Source organism: Pseudochaenichthys georgianus, chromosome 1 (assembly GCF_902827115.2).
Source record: "Pseudochaenichthys georgianus chromosome 1, fPseGeo1.2, whole genome shotgun sequence".
NCBI classification, from domain to species: domain Eukaryota; kingdom Metazoa; phylum Chordata; class Actinopteri; order Perciformes; family Channichthyidae; genus Pseudochaenichthys; species Pseudochaenichthys georgianus.
The window spans coordinates 48,236,006-48,252,900 of NC_047503.1; the positions used below are offsets into that span (position 1 = coordinate 48,236,006).

General features: G+C 43.7%; 1 protein-coding gene across 1 annotated transcript in view; it reads right to left on the minus strand.

Moving 5' to 3' along the window:
* LOC117453336 (voltage-dependent T-type calcium channel subunit alpha-1I-like) overlaps positions 1-16,895 on the minus strand; it is a 294,731-nt gene that overhangs the window by 15,863 nt on the left and 261,973 nt on the right. The window contains 2 exon segments of the mRNA XM_071204189.1: positions 9,758-10,219; positions 12,862-12,983. Of these exon segments, the coding sequence (XP_071060290.1) occupies positions 9,758-10,219; positions 12,862-12,983 (584 nt within the window).

Consider the following 16,895-nt stretch of genomic DNA (forward strand, 5'->3'; position numbering starts at 1 on the left):
AGCCAACTATAGACCTATTTCTAATCTTCCGTTCCTCTCAGAAATTCTTGAGAAAGCGGTCGCAAAACAGTTGTGTGATTACTTAAAAAACAATGATTTATTTGAAGATTTTCAGTCTGGCTTTAGAACACATCATAGCACAGAGACAGCTCTGGTTAAAGTCACAAATGACATTCTAATAGCCTCAGACAAGGGACTTGTCTCTATTCTTGTTTTGCTCGATCTCAGTGCTGCATTTGATACTATCGACCATGATATCCTATTGCAAAGACTAGAGCACTTAGTTGGCATACAGGGAACTGCTTTAGGCTGGTTTAGGTCCTATCTATCTGAACGCTCTCAGTTTGTACGTGTCAACGATGAATCTTCCACGCAAACCAAAGTTAGCCATGGAGTGCCACAGGGCTCAGTGCTCGGACCTATTTTGTTCACATTATATATGCTTCCGTTAGGCAATATTATAAGGAATCATTCTGTAAACTTTCATTGTTATGCGGATGATACTCAACTATATTTATCAATCAAGCCTGATGAAATTAATCATCTAAATAAAATTCAAGACTGCCTTAAGGACTTAAAAACGTGGATGACCTTAAACTTTTTGATGTTAAACACGACCAAAACTGAAGTTATTGTACTTGGCCCGAAGAATCTACGAAACAAACTATCTAAAGATATACTAACTATGGATGGCATTAATTTGGCCTCCAGTGAGACTGTAAGGAATCTTGGTGTTATATTTGATCAGGATTTATCCTTTAACGCCCAAATAAAATCAATTTCAAGGACCGCCTACTTCCATCTACGTAACATTGCAAAAATCAGGCATATCTTGCCTCAAAACGATGCAGAGAAACTAGTCCATGCATTTGTTACTTCTAGGCTGGATTATTGTAACTCCTTATTATCAGGGAGTACCAAGAAGTCAGTCAAGTCGCTTCAGCTGATTCAAAATGCTGCAGCTCGTGTACTAACCAGAGTTAGGAAAAGGGACCACATTACTCCTGTTCTGGCTGCCTTACACTGGCTCCCTATAGAACACAGGATAGAATTTAAAATTCTTCTTCTCGCCTACAAAGCCCTTAATGGGCAGGCGCCATCTTACCTTAAAGAACTCATTATACCCTACTGTCCTACTAGGGCATTGCGTTCCAAGAATGCAGGGTTGTTGGTTGTTCCTAGAGTCTCTAAAAGTACAATGGGAGCCAGAGCCTTTTCTTATCAAGCTCCACTTTTGTGGAATCAGCTTCCAGTTTGTGTTCGGGCGGCAGACACCCTATCCGTTTTTAAGAGTGCGCTTAAGACCTTCCTTTTTGATAAAGCTTATAGTTAGGGCTGATTAGATTCAGCCCCTAGTTTTGCTGATATAGGCTTAGTTTGTCGGGGGACATCTTACTTCTCCCTTCTCTCTGTCTGTACCTGTGTACTCTCATGTTCCGATTAACCCAGCTTCCCCAAATGTCTTTCTTTTTGGTGTCTATATACGCCGGGATCCGGAGTCATGGATGATCCTGCGGTCCTTCGTCCTGGATCGCGAGCGCTGGATCTTGAGCCGTGGCTGTGGTCCTGGATGGATATCCTCGTGGATTCATCTTCCTATTATACACACATGCATCTCCAAACATCTGGACTACCTATGTTGCAAATGTATTATCTTTTCAATTTACACACGGCATCTATTGCACGTCTGTCCGTCCTGGGAGAGGGATCCCTCCTCTGTTGCTCTCCCTGAGGTTTCTCCCATTTTTTCCTTTAAACTGGGTTTTCTTTGGAAGTTTTTCCTTGTACGATGTGAGGGTCTAAGGACAGAGGGTCTAAGGACAGAGGGTGTCGTATTGTCATACTGATATTCTGTACACACTGTGAAGACCACTGAGACAAATGTAACATTTGTGATATTGGGCTATATAAATAAACATTGATTGATTGAACATCAGCAGGAGAGGACTCTTTAAAGTAGAGACACTACATACTGATATACACCTGAACATCAGCAGGAGAGGACTCTTTAAAGTAGAGACACTACATACTGATATACACCTGAACATCAGCAGGAGAGGACTTTTTAAAGTAGAGACACTACATACTGATATACACCTGAACATCAGCAGGAGAGGACCCTTTAAAGTAGAGACACTACATACTGATATACACCTGAACATCATCAGGAGAGGACTCTTTAAAGTAGAGACACAACATACTGATATACACCTGAACATCAGCAGGAGAGGACTCTTTAAAGTAGAGACACTACATACTGATATACACCTGACCATCAGCAGGAGAGGACTCTTTAAAGTAGAGACACTACATACTGATATACACCTGAACATCAGCAGGAGAGGACTCTTTAAAGTAGAGACACTACACACTGATATATACCTGAACATCAGCAGGAGAGGACTCTTTAAAGTAGAGAGACTTCATACTGATATACACCTGAACATCAGCAGGAGAGGACTCTTTAAAGTAGAGACACTACAGACTGATATACACCTGAACATAAGCAGGAGAGGACTCTTTAAAGTAGAGACACTACAGTCTGATATACACCTGAACATCAGCAGGACAGGACTCTTTAAAGTGGAGACACTACATACTGATATACACCTGAACATCAGCAGGAGAGGACTCTTTAAAGTAGAGACACTACAGACTGATATACACCTGAACATCAGCAGGAGAGGACTCTTTAAAGTAGAGACACTACATACTGATATACACCTGAACATCAGCAGGAGAGAACTCTTTAAAGTACAGACACTACATACTGATATACACCTGAACATCAGCAGGAGAGGACTCTTTAAAGTAGAGACACTACACACTGACATACACCTGAACATCAGCAGGAGAGGACTCTTTAAAGTAGAGAGACTTCATACTGATATACACCTGAACATCAGCAGGAGAGGACTCTTTAAAGTAGAGACACTACAGACTGATATACACCTGAACATCAGCAGGACAGGACTCTTTAAAGTGGAGACACTACATACTGATATACACCTGAACATCAGCAGGAGAGGACTCTTTAAAGTAGAGACACTACAGACTGATATACACCTGAACATCAGCAGGAGAGAACTCTTTAAAGTAGAGACACTACATACTGATATACACCTGAACATCAGCAGGAGAGGACTCTTTAAAGTAGAGACACTACAGACTGATATACACCTGAACATCAGCAGGAGAGAACTCTTTAAAGTAGAGACACTACACACTGATATACACCTGAACATCAGCAGGAGAGGACTCTTTAAAGTAGAGACACTACATACTGATATACAAAAGTAAGAAATTACATGTTGTGAAGTTGCTTTGAGGGACTCTGGACTTCTTTATAGGAGCTGCAGAATAACACCTCTCCACAGGGAGCCTAAGTGATCCGTGCTAACTCTGGAAAGCTTATGCAGAACATATTCTAAACCGCTTGTATTCAGTAATGAGACTCTCCACGGCTTCCTGAGGACTCTGACTGTGTTCGTGTATCTTTGATTGCGGCCGAAGTGTGTTCTTGGTTGGTAGAAAGTCTGCTGTTCATGTGTTCAAGTTGTTTGGTGATTTGTCGCTCAGACGGGAAGTAAATAAGCCGCTCGACGGCCTCTTGATCACACTTCAAAATGACTGGCTGGGTTTTATTTAGGAGTTCAAACATTCAAGGCTTTTGTGAGGTTTTCAACGAGAAGCTATTATTCTCCTTTGTGATTTCATCTCGTGTGTTGGGCTACTTGTATACACCTCTTAAGTACTGCTTTTCTTCTCCTCTTACACTTACTTCCCCTCAGCCATCATTATACCACCACATCATCTCAATATCAATGGGTCCAAATTGTTACGAATGGGTAAAGCAGGTAGGACTCAAATGCAGAATAACGAAAAGCGAGCTTTATTAAATAATAAAGCTGTGGCAAAAACAAGGCAGAATCCAAAATATCCAAAACCAATGAGCAGCACAAGGAACACAGACCGTGGAGTAACATGGAGGGGAAACAATGAACCGACATGGAACACAGGGGAAGACTAGACTAAATACACAGAAGGGTAATCACAGAACAAGACACAGCTGGGCAGGGGAGGAGAAACACAAGGACAACAGGTGAACACAATTGGGTAATCAGGGAGGGAAACAGACAGAAAGCAGACAGGCAGGAAACGGGGGTGAACACTTTACACAATAAAACCCAAGGACAAGAAAAACACCAACACAGACAAAACTACAAACGTGACATAACATGACAATCGTGACAGAACCCCCCCCTCAAGGGACGGATCCCAGACGTCCCAAAAAAATAAAATAAAAAAAAAGTCCAGCAGGGTGGGTGGAGGGGGACCGGAGGGATGACACATAACTAGGGCCAAGAAAGGGTGGGTGGAGGGGGTCTGGAGGACGGGTCTCGGGCGGACGGCCCGGGGGAAAGGCAGAGACCAAGGAGGGGGTCTCGGGCAGAAGGCCCGGGAGCAAGGCAGAGACCAAGGACCGCGGCTCTCAGGGGGCCGGGCTCGAGGGAGAAGACAGGACAGCTCCGGAGGCCGGGCAGGACCCGGTGTCGGCCGAACAGGAACCGGAGCCAGTGGGACAGGCTTCGGCAGGATCCCCCACGGAAGAGGACCAGTAGTTGGCAGGACCCCCGGTGAGACAGGTGATGGTGGGGCCTCCAACGGAACAGGACAAGGGGTTGGCAGGACCCCCGGCAGAAGAGTAGTTGGCAGGACCCCCGGCAGGAGAGTAGTCGGCGGGACCTCCAACGGGACAGGACAAGGAGCTGGCAGGACCCCCGGCAGAAGAGCAGTCGGCGGGGCCTCCAACGGCACAGGACAAAGGGTTGGCAGGACCCCCGGCAGGAGAGCAGTCGGTGGGACCTCCAACGAGATGGGACAAGGAGCTGGCAGGACCTCCGGCAGGAGAGTAGACGGCGGAACCTCCAACGAGACAGGACAAGGAGCTGGCAGGACCCCCGGCAGAAGAGCAGTCGGCGGGGCCTCCAACGGCACAGGACAAAGGGTTGGCAGGACCCCCGGCAGGAGAGCAGTCGGTGGGACCTCCAACGAGATGGGACAAGGAGCTGGCAGGACCTCCGGCAGGAGAGTAGACGGCGGGACCTCCAACGAGACAGGACAAGAAGCTGGCAGGACCCCCGGCAGGATAGTAGTCGGCGGGGCCTCCAACGGCACAGGACATAGGATTGGCAGGACCCCCGGCAGGAGAGTAGTGGGCGGGACCTCCAACGGGACAGGACAAGGAGCTGGCAGGACCCCCGGCAGAAGAGCAGTCGGCGGGGCCTCCAACGGCACAGGACAAAGGGTTGGCAGGACCCCCGGCAGGAGAGCAGTCGGTGGGACCTCCAACGAGATGGGACAAGGAGCTGGCAGGACCCCCGGCAGGAGAGCAGACGGCGGGACCTCCAACGGGACGGGACAAAGGGTTCGCAGGACCCCCGGCAGGAGAGTAGTCAGCGGGGCCTCCAACGGCACAGGACATAGGATTGGCAGGACCCCCGGCAGGAGAGTAGACGGCGGGTCCTCCAACGAGACAGGACAAGAAGCTGGCAGGACCTCCGGCAGGAGAGTAGACGGCGGGACCTCCAACGGGACAGACATACGATTGGTAGGACCCCCGGCAGAGGAGTAGTCGACGGGGCCTCCAACGGGACAGGACATGGAGTTGGCAGGACCCCCAGCGGAACCTCCAACGGACCAGGACATGTGGTAGGGACTTGAGACGTGACTCGAGAGGGGAACTAGAGACGGAACTCCAGAGGGGACTAGAGGAGAGACTAGAGGAGGAACAAGAGGAGGGACTAGAGGAGGGGACTTGAGAGGGGAACTAGAGAAGGGACTCGAGGAGGGACTAGAGGAGGGACTAAAGAAGGGACTAGAGCAGGGACTAAAGGAGCGACCTCGAGAGGGGACTGGAGAGGGGACTCGAGAAGTGACTAGAGGAGGGACTAGAGATGGGACTAGGGAATTGACTAGAGGCGGGAGTTGAGTAGGGACTAGAGATGGAACTCGAGAGGTGACTCGAGAGGGAACTGGAGATGGGACTAGAGAAGGGACTAGAGAAGGGACTAGAGAAGGGACTTGAGAAGGGACTAGAGGGGGGACTGGAGAAGGGACTAGAGAATGGACTAGAGGAGGGACTATGGCAGCTGGGACCAGGACTGGGGCCGGAACCATGGCTGCTGGGGCCAGAACTGGGGCTGTAACCATGGTTGCTGAGGCCGGAACCAGGGCCGGAACCATGGCCGCTGGGGCCAGAACTGGGCCCGGAGCCGCTGGAGTACGGGCTGGAATCCTGGCCTTGCATCTTCCAGAGACCTTTTGGAGGCTCCGTGGACCTCCAAACGCCAGACGGGTTCCTGAGAAAAGGTCTGAGGTTGGAACTGGAGCCGCTGGAACCGGAACAGAGGCCTGGACCATGGCTGTGTGGGCCAGGTAATCGAGCAAGGAAACATAGCTCTGCGGGCCGGTACTGGTGCATGGATCCATGGCTGTGGAAACCGGAACTGAAGCCGGGATCATGGCTGTTGGAGCACGGGCTGGAATCCTGGCCCTGCGTCTCCTAGAGGCTTTTTGGAGACTCTGTGGACCTTCAACAGGACAGTAGTCGGATCCCAGGAAAGGGTTAGAAGCTTGTGCCAATTCCTCAGGGCTACTTGAAAAGGTTTGTAGCCACTCCGGCAACAAGCTCCTGAGCCAGGGCTTGCGAGCAACCTCCCGGCGTGCCTCCTTCAAAGCAGCCTCTTTACCCCGTCTAGATGAGGCGTTCTTCCAGGTGTAAAAAATGTATTCCAGAGAATACCCAAGACATTCCGCCTGTGGGTCCAAAACATTGAAATCTGCTGAGTCCAAATTTGGTCGGTTCATTCTGTTACGAATGGGTGAAGCAGGTAGGACTCAAATGCAGAATAACGAAAAGCGAGCTTTATTAAATAATAAAGCTGTGGCAAAAACAAGGCAGACTCCAAAATATCCAAAGCAGCACAAGGAACACAGACCGTGGAGTGACATGGAGGGGAAACAATGAACCGACATGGAACACAGGGGAAGACTAGACTAAATACACAGAAGGGTAATCACAGAACAAGACACAGCTGGGCAGGGGAGGAGAAACACAAGGACAACAGGTGAACACAATCGGGTAATCAGGGAGGGAAACAGACAGAAAGCAGACAGGCAGGAAACGGGGGTGAACACTTTACACAATAAGACAGGAAACCCAAAGACAAGAAAAACACCAACACAGACAAAACGTACAGACAAACGTGACATAACATGACAATCGTGACACAAATACTGTGTTTCTTTTATTTTGACGGAGCCGTTTGTGGCTAATCAGAACAGAGATTTAAAACTCGACATGTGGAGAGACACTTGCAAGAGTTCCTCCTCTGCCTCATATCTCTCTTTACTTTCCTCTTCTGGTTAAAAATACCAGAGAGACTCGCAGACAATGAGCTGGAAACACGATGACTCTGAATCACCCATTGATTCAGAGTCATTAGGATGGATAGAGTTACGAATATGAATTAAACGTCTGACTTGGGTTCATTTGGTTCACTCTGAACTGCAGAGGTGAAAAGTAACTCAGTAGATGTACTCAAGTACTGCACTGAAGCACACTTTTGAGGTACTTGTACTTTACTATTGATGTATTTCTATGTAATGCTACTTTGTACTTATACTCCACTAAAATACTATTAAATACCTTTAGTTACTTTACATATTTTGATTTTTTTGTCTTTTACTCAAGTACAAGATCTGAGTACTTCTACTTTTACTCAAGTACAAGATCTGAGTACTTCTACTTTTACTCAAGTACAATACCTGAGTACTTCTACTTTTACTCAAGTACAAGACCTGAGTACTTCTACTTGTACTCAAGTACAAGATCTGAGTACTTCTACTTTTACTCAAGTACAAGATCTGAGTACTTCTACTTTGTGCCTCGGCACACGTATAGCACATCTGTGTTTTATGAATACATCCGGCTGCAGCACCGACTGTTGCACGAATGAAGTCCTGAACAAACATGCCGATCCTCCATAGTTTATTTTGGAGCTTCTCTTTTGTTCAGACGATGTCTCCAGGCTGAGACCGAGCTCCCCCTCATCCGTCTCTTTTGGAGTCATTGGAGAAGGTCATGTTCTCTGTCTCTCGTGTCGGAGAACAATAGAGAAACGAGTGGAAGGTTAAAAACAAGTCTAAGAATATATGTGTTATATTAGAAACAACCCATCTAGAAGTTAAAGTCAAAGATAATTTGTTGAACTACAAAGAGGTCTTCGCCGAACCCCAAACACATCTTTAAAAATGTTTAATAATTCCCAGACGATGGCAGAGATGAAAGCCACCTCTTAATGAGGAACGTTCCAGACGTCTGAGCATTTGCATAATTACAGACGTGCATTTCCACACCAATGTTCTGTTTTCTTTGTGGGAAAGTTGCAATTACAACTTTCCTGCAACATGTAGGAACACAAACTTTACAAAAATAGCATTAAAAGCTGTTTTCAGACTCTGGACGATGGAGCTCTCCTTTTTATCAATTCAATTCAATTCAATTCAAAGGGGCTTTATTGGCATGAAAGTTAAATTAAACAATGTTGCCAAAGCATCACAATACAAAATAATTAACAACATTAACATACATTTCAAATGTTTACATATTATTGATGATATATTAGTGATATAATTACATAATTATTTATCTCTGTGAAATATATCATTAAAAACGTATATATTTGGGTTTTTAACAGACAAAGTAATAAAAGTCGCACTTTGGAGTTTGCGGAAGCAGGGTGGACATTTGTAACTTTTTTCTGACTTTTTATACATCAAACTATTTACCAATTAATGAAAGAAAAATAATCTGCATATAATTCAAAAGTAATGCTTAGTCTTCATGGGGAAAGTATATTTTGAAGTCCTCAATACCATAGCTTGCTAACAGCTGCATTTAAAGGACAGCAGGCATCTCGACAGCCCTACAGGCACTGAGTTGGACGGTACCCATTTGTTCCACATCCTGTTTCTTGATGGTACACGACTATCGTCTTTCCAACTATTTAACCACCTCCACATCGACGAAGCTCTTCGCATCTCTGTCATGAATGTGTAAAGAGATCGTCGCCGCCCTCATCGAAATGCTCAAGTAATGTCACATTTTCTCTAGCTTGGGAAAAAAAACAATTTTATCAATTTACATTTGGGACCTTTGGTATTTTAGGTACTTTTGGTACTTTTGGTACTTTTGGTATTTTAGGTACTTTTGCTACTTTTGGAACTTTTGGTACTTTTGCTACTTTTGGAACTTTTGGTACTTTTGGTATATTGTTGATCAGCCACGGTTCTTTCCAACCATTTAACCACGCCCACATCGAAGAAGCAAGCTCTGTCATGAATGTCTAAAGAGGTCGTAGCCGTCACCGCTCACATCTAAATGCTCAAGTTATGTCACATCTTCTCGAGCTTGATCAATTGAGTCCGACCGGAAAGAATAAGCTAACTAAAAACTAATAATCAATTCAACGCGAGATAATGATATTATCGAAAGAACAATTGTAGAGAGAAAGTGAGGGGTGCAAAACATTCAATTTCTAAACAAAAATATATTTACGTTGCTCAAGTATTGAGTATATGATTATTTCTAGTCTTTTACATTTGTATTGTACAATGCTTTGTCTTTTTGTGCTGCTGCAACTCAAACATTTCCCAAATTGGGATCAATAAAGTACTTCTTATCTTATCTTACCTGAGCAGGAGAGTAGAGTCGGCAGCGATGGTGTTTCTGTCCCTCACGACCTCCTCCATCTCTGAGCGGCTCCATCACCCCACAACTCGGACCCCCGATGGCTCCTCCTCCTCCTCCTCCTCCTCCTCCTCCTCCTCCTCCTCCTCCTCCTCCTCCGACCCCCGCCCCCCCCGCAACCGCCCCCCCCGAAGCCCCGACGACGGCACCCCCGATGCCCGCCAGGCAGCAGAGGCCCCCCTGAGCCAGCTCCAGCTCGATCTCGGCGTCCATCTCGGCGTCCTCCTGCGCCTCCTTGTTGGAGTCGTCCAGGTGCTTCATCAGCACCGCCACCACCACGTTGATCAGCACGAACTGCGCCGTCAGCACGAAGGACACGAAGTACATCGGGGAGATGAACTGCAGCCCCGCGTGGCACTCGTAGTCTGTGACGGGGTGGTCGGGGGGGCACTCCCTCAACGTGTCCTGGGGGAGGAATGGAAGGGTTCAGGGATGAGGATTCAAGAAATGTGAAACTTATTCAACATTGAAAGAAGCCCTGTAGCGAGTGGTGGGGGGTTCCCTCTCCTGTAGCGAGTTGTGGGGGGTTCCCTCTCCTGTAGCGAGTGGTGGGGGGTTCCCTCTCCTGTAGCGAGTTGTGGGGGGTTCCTTCTCCTGTAGCGTGTTCTATAGGTGATAGTGCATGTACGTGTAATTTGTGCATGTGTATAAATGTGTATGTTGATTGTGTATATATAGGATACACATATGTTATACATAGTTGTATCTTTGTATTCGGGATTGTGGGAAACGATATTTCGATCTCTCTGTCTGTACACAAACTAAAAGATTGACAATAAAGTTGACTTTGACTTTATTACTGTAAAAGTTACTTACCTGTATACCTTTTTTATTATATCTTTAATTGTATTAATTATTAGGGGCACTCCCTCAAGGTGTCCTGGGGGAGGATTGGAAGGGTTTACTCGCACTTCTATTGGCTAGCGCTCCAACACATTGTACGTGATAGGTCTCCATGCTTTAATGTCCAAAAAGCTCTTTATTTTTCTCATACTGCAGCATCTCTTTTCACCCTCTGTCTGAAACCAGAGCCCAGTCTGCTCTGATTGGTTAGCTGGCCGGCTCTGTTGTGATTGGTCAACCGCTTAGAGATGTCCCGCCCCTTAGCCTGTTCCAGTAGAGCCACTACATACTGATATACACCTGAACATCATCAGGAGAGGACTCTTTAAAGTAGAGACACTACATACTGATATACACCTGAACATCAGCAGGAGAGGACTCTTTAAAGTAGAGACACTACATACTGATATACACCTGAACATCAGCAGGAGAGGACTCTTTAAAGTAGAGACACTACATACTGATATACACCTGAACATCAGCAGGAGAGGACTCTTTAAAGTAGAGACACTACATACTGATATACACCTGAACATCAGCAGGAGAGGACTCTTTAAAGTAGAGACACTACATACTGATATACACCTGAACATCAGCAGGAGAGGACTCTTTAAAGTAGAGACACTACATACTGATATACACCTGAACATCAGCAGGAGAGGACTCTTTAAAGTAGAGACACTACATACTGATATCCACCTGAACATCAGCAGGAGAGGACTCTTTAAAGTAGAGACACTACATACTGATATCCACCTGAACATCAGCAGGAGAGGACTCTTTAAAGTAGAGACACTACATACTGATATCCACCTGAACATCAGCAGGAGAGGACTCTTTAAAGTAGAGACACTACATACTGATATACACCTGAACATCAACAGGAGAGGACTCTTTAAAGTAGAGACACTACATACTGATATACACCTGAACATCAGCAGGAGAGGACTCTTTAAAGTAGAGACACTACATACTGATATACACCTGAACATCAGCGGGAGAGGACTCTTTAAAGTAGAGACACTACATACTGATATACACCTGAACATCAGCAGGAGAGGACTCTTTAAAGTAGAGACACTCCATACTGATATACACCTGAACATCAGCTGGAGAGGACTCTTTAAAGTAGAGACACTACATACCGATATACACCTGAACATCAGCAGGAGAGGAATCTTTAAAGTAGAGACACTACATACTGATATACACCTGAACATCAGCAGGAGAGGAATCTTTAAAGTAGAGACACTACATACTGATATACACCTGAACATCAGCAGGAGAGGAATCTTTAAAGTAGAGACACTACATACTGATATACACCTGAACATCAGCAGGAGAGGAATCTTTAAAGTAGAGACACCACATACTGATATGAAACAGACATCTAGCATAATGTGTCCTCTGGTTGTTACCACTGTACTTGATCTATTCTGAGAAGCCAAGAAAAGTTCTTGCAGATGATAAACTAAATAAAAAAGCAGTTTATCATCACGTTGAATTCTGTTGCACAACTATCACATGGTTTTAAAACTATTAAACGTCACATAAAGTAAAGATCATGACATTCAGAGTAGTGAGTGATTGAATTTGATAAAGATCTGAAGATTATTTAAGGGAAAGTGACGAGTAAAGCATTCACGTTTGATTAAAGAGACTCAACACCAAGGACACAGTATGCATGGCTTGTTGGACGCCGGTGGCCTGACCAAGTATTCCGCCTGTCTTTCTCCCGTTTTAGAGTCAAATAAAGTTTATTTTACTCAAGGATACATCCTATTAAAACCTCAAGGTCATATGGTGTTATTGGCGAGAAAGACTTGATTGAGGTGATGGATGATGACGTTTTTTTATTGAGTGCAATTCAACTTTTTCCTCCAGCGTTTCTACTTAAGGACATTTCTGCCTCATTTCCCCAAACCTAAATAAGGCCTGGTCCCGGGACCTGATCCGAAGACCTCTAATTACAATTCTGTCTGCTGCAAAATGGGATCAGGCAGCTCAAGAAATATAGAAATATAGGCCTGTATGAGTAGAGCTGCCCTCTTCCTGATTGACCGGCATCTAAAAACATTTTTTAGTAGTGTCCTTACTGAAGGAGATGAGGAGACAGCCAATCAGCTCCCTTCATTACATATCCCTGTCCGACTGACGGAGATATGGAGAAGTCATTGAAGCGATGCAGGTGTAAAGTGAGGTACCTTCATGATGCCGTTCCAGTTGTCCCCGGTGGAAACCTGGAAGAGCGTGAGGAAGGCCATCCCGAAGTTCTCAAAGGTGGCGTGACGACTCATTCCTTCACACGGGTAGTCGGCGTTACACACTGAGAGAAGACATGAAGAAGTTAGGAAAGTCTTTTAATCTATCCATCTATCCATCCATCTATCTATCTATCTATCAATCTATCCATCTATCCATCTATCTATCTATCAATCTATCCATCTATCTATCCATCCATCTATCTATCTATCCATCTATCCATCTATCTATCTATCAATCTATCCATCTATCTATCCATCCATCCATCTATCTATCTATCCGTCCGTCCGTCCGTCCGTCTGTCCATCTATCTATCTATCTATCTATCTATCCATCCATCCATCCATCCATCCATCTATCTTTCTATCAATCTATCTATCCATCCATCCATCCATCTATATATCCATCCATCTATCTATCTATCTATCTATCTATCTATCCATCCATCCATCTATCCATCCATCCATCCATTCATCTATCTATCCATCCATCCATCTATCCATCTATCTATCCATCCATCCATCCATCCATCTATCCATCTATCTATCCATCTATCTATATATCTATCTATCTATCCATCTATCTATCTATCTATCTATCTATCTATCTATCTATCTATCTATCTATCCATCTATCTATCTATCTATCTATCTATCTATCTATCTATCTATCTATCTAACCGTTGTCTCATCAAAAGTTGTATGATGGTTTCAAGTTGTACGGCTTCATCATCATGTGCTCAGCAGCTACAGTGTAGAAATGTCAATGAAACACTGAAGTCCTCCAACAGAGCAACATGAATATAGGACATAGGACAAATAAAACAGATACAATAGTGCAAGAGAATGTCTTGAGATGTGGAAGTAAATACAAATGAAATAGAAATCGTTTAAGAAGAGTCTATATCTTATCCGTTATCCGAGAGATTGCGACTTTCTTTTGGTTTCTTTGGTCAAAATAAATGTTTCAGAAAGGTGTTGTGAACGGGATAATGTGCACCGAGGCAGTCCTTCAAGATGTTTCAGCAACGTAACTTAAAGTGACGGCAGCCCTGATCAAGGTTTTCTATAACTGTCCTTCTGTTCGCTGTTTCAACCAGTTTTTAAACAGTGCCAGAGCCCATATAATGTTCCTGTGTTTACTTCAGGTCTGTCCAAAAGTATTTGTCAGATTAAAACTCAATATATGAACTTTTCAGGAAGTTAAAGTCAATGCTAATCTGTTGAACTACATAAAGGTCTTCGCCAAACCACAACATGTTGTACATGGACGGAAGACAAGATGAAAGCCAGCTCTTAATGAGGAGGTGTCAAGACGTCTGATCATTTGCATAATTACGTCCTTTGTGGGTAAGTTTCATACAATTTTTTTTAACACAAGTAGGAAGTAACATTAAAAGCTGCTTTCAGAATTTGCAATATAAAGATGTTTTGTGAAATACTAAATTGAATATCTTTGGGTTTTGAACTGATAAAAAAAGACATATCAACGTGTCACCTTGGAATGGAGGATGGACTGGGATGGACTTTTTCATATATATTTTTTTTAATTAATTGTCATTTTCGCTGATTTTCAAACGAGGTCCCTTTCTTCGTTTTCAGTGAGCATGGAGTTGGGTACATTTTATCTGTGTGTCTGACAGCAGATTTCATCCAGGATGTACAATTCAAACTATTTTTAGAAAGTTCTGCAAGGGTTAGTCATGAAGAAAGGAACTATCAATGCGAATTATATTCTGCTTTGCCGAAGAAACGTTGTAGTAATGATGATTTCTAGTTAGGGATAGTCTAGGAAACCTTTTATATTTGACCAAGAACAGACTAATCCATTAATTAGACCGTATAGATTTGGGATAATTGTTGCCATTGTTTTGGGAACAGTTATTCAAATGTTTCTGTGACTTCATCTTCTACAGCAGGGGGGTCAAACTCAATTTCATCACGGGACACATCAGCATTAAGGTTGCACTCAAAGGGCCGGTTGTAACTTTAAGACTATATAAAAATACATACATACATATTTAATATATATAAAATAATGTATTATATTACCCTATCGGATAGGATAATAACTACATAATTAACTACGCCTGAAAGCAGAAGTCTAGGGCAAATAATTGCAAGTCTCTTCAGTGAGAATGCCACAAAATGATTTAAAAAGAAAAGCCAAAAAAAAAGAAAAAAAAGAAGTGAAGTCAAATTCTGAGAAAAAGTCACATTTGAGATGCATTGTGGGACATGTAGTTTATTGGCAACATGCTTCTGCAAAGTAGCATGTAACCGTATAATAAACATATTATATTCTTTGCAGGCTCTTGTGGGGCCACAGAAAATGAAGTCGCGGGCCGGATTTGGCCCCCGGGCCTTGAGTTTGACACCCCTGCTCTACAGGATGGTGATATCAAACTCACCCAGCTCTCCAAACAGCTCCACTCCCAGAGCAGCGTAGATGAAGAACAGCAACATGAAGAGCAGGCCGAGGTTCCCCACCTGTCGACCGGGAAGGAACATTTACAAGTTTACTAATGGAGGACACTCAGAGTCATGTTATACTGACTTTTATCAGGTGTACAGGTCTTCTATGGTTAGTTATGGCCGGTCAATAGAACTAAAGCAAGACAGATTTGGAAACTTTTAGTGCCAGTTGAAATATAATTCAAGACCAACTTTATAACAAAACATGTCACGTAGAGTGGGGGAGAGGAGGGTAGACTGAACCAGAACATACCTGAAGAACTCTGGACAAAGGACACTTTGTATACCTTTTTCATTGCTCGTTAGCAGACAGTACATTTGCTCTTGGAAATTAGCTATTGTTAACCAAATAAGTGACAAACATTCAGTTCATTAAAAATGTTTAAATAGATGTTGTGTAAAGATTTAAAATTACTGTCGCGCAAAAAACCCCGCCATAAAACCTGAAGGACTGATTGAATGCATTTTAATACCAATTAAGGCGGATATTTTAGATTCTATATCTCAATACCTTTTAAGACTTTGAGGGTCCTGGGAACTCTGACTGATATCAACGGTTAGATAGATAGTTAGGTAGATAAATAAGAATACATGATAAACAATCTCCCCTTGCACTCCCCAACACGTTTTATGGACAGGATCCTGGACAGAAACCCTTGTCTTTATTTATCTCTAAACTGTGTGTGTGCAGACAGCATTTTACTGTACAGTATGTAACACCCTGACTATGAACAAGCACACATTCTCATCATTCCATTTTAATAATACTAAATAAACCAAAACTATGAAATAACACATAATGGAATTATCTAGTTAACAAAAAAGTGTTAAACAATTCAGAATATAATTTATATTTTAGATTCTTCAAATTAGCCCCCTTTTGGCTTCTCTATATAAATATACATAAATATATAATATATATGAAATAATGTATTATATTACATTACAGGCTCTGCATTGGATTATTATCAGTTTATAATAACTTCATAAATAACTACGTCTGAAAGCAGAAGTCTGGGGCAAATAATTGAAAGCAAATATTCAACAATTACCCCAATTGTAGAGTATATTATATTCTTTGCAAGCTCTTGCGGGCCACATACAATGAGGTCGCGGGCCGGATTTGGCCCCCGGGCCTTGAGTTTGAAAACCCTGCTTTAAGGCATCGCATGGGGAAAGTAATTCTGGCTAGACTGGAACTGTATTGTTGTTTGAAGACACAGCTGGTCTTTAATATCACATTCATGATATTGAATCCTATGTGATAAATTAGTGTGGATGTTTACGACGCCACCTTCAGAGACACACTCTTAGCGCGATGTGTATTTCTCCCATGGTGTATGTATGCTACCAACACAAAACATAAACCGATGAAATCTGTCCTAACGAGAGGGCAGGGACCGGAGAAACAACAAGTTAAAGTGGATGGAAAAGAGGGATATTGATTTGAAGAACAACTGAAGCAGAGAGAGTTGTGCTACTGGGTGTGTGTGTGTGTGTGT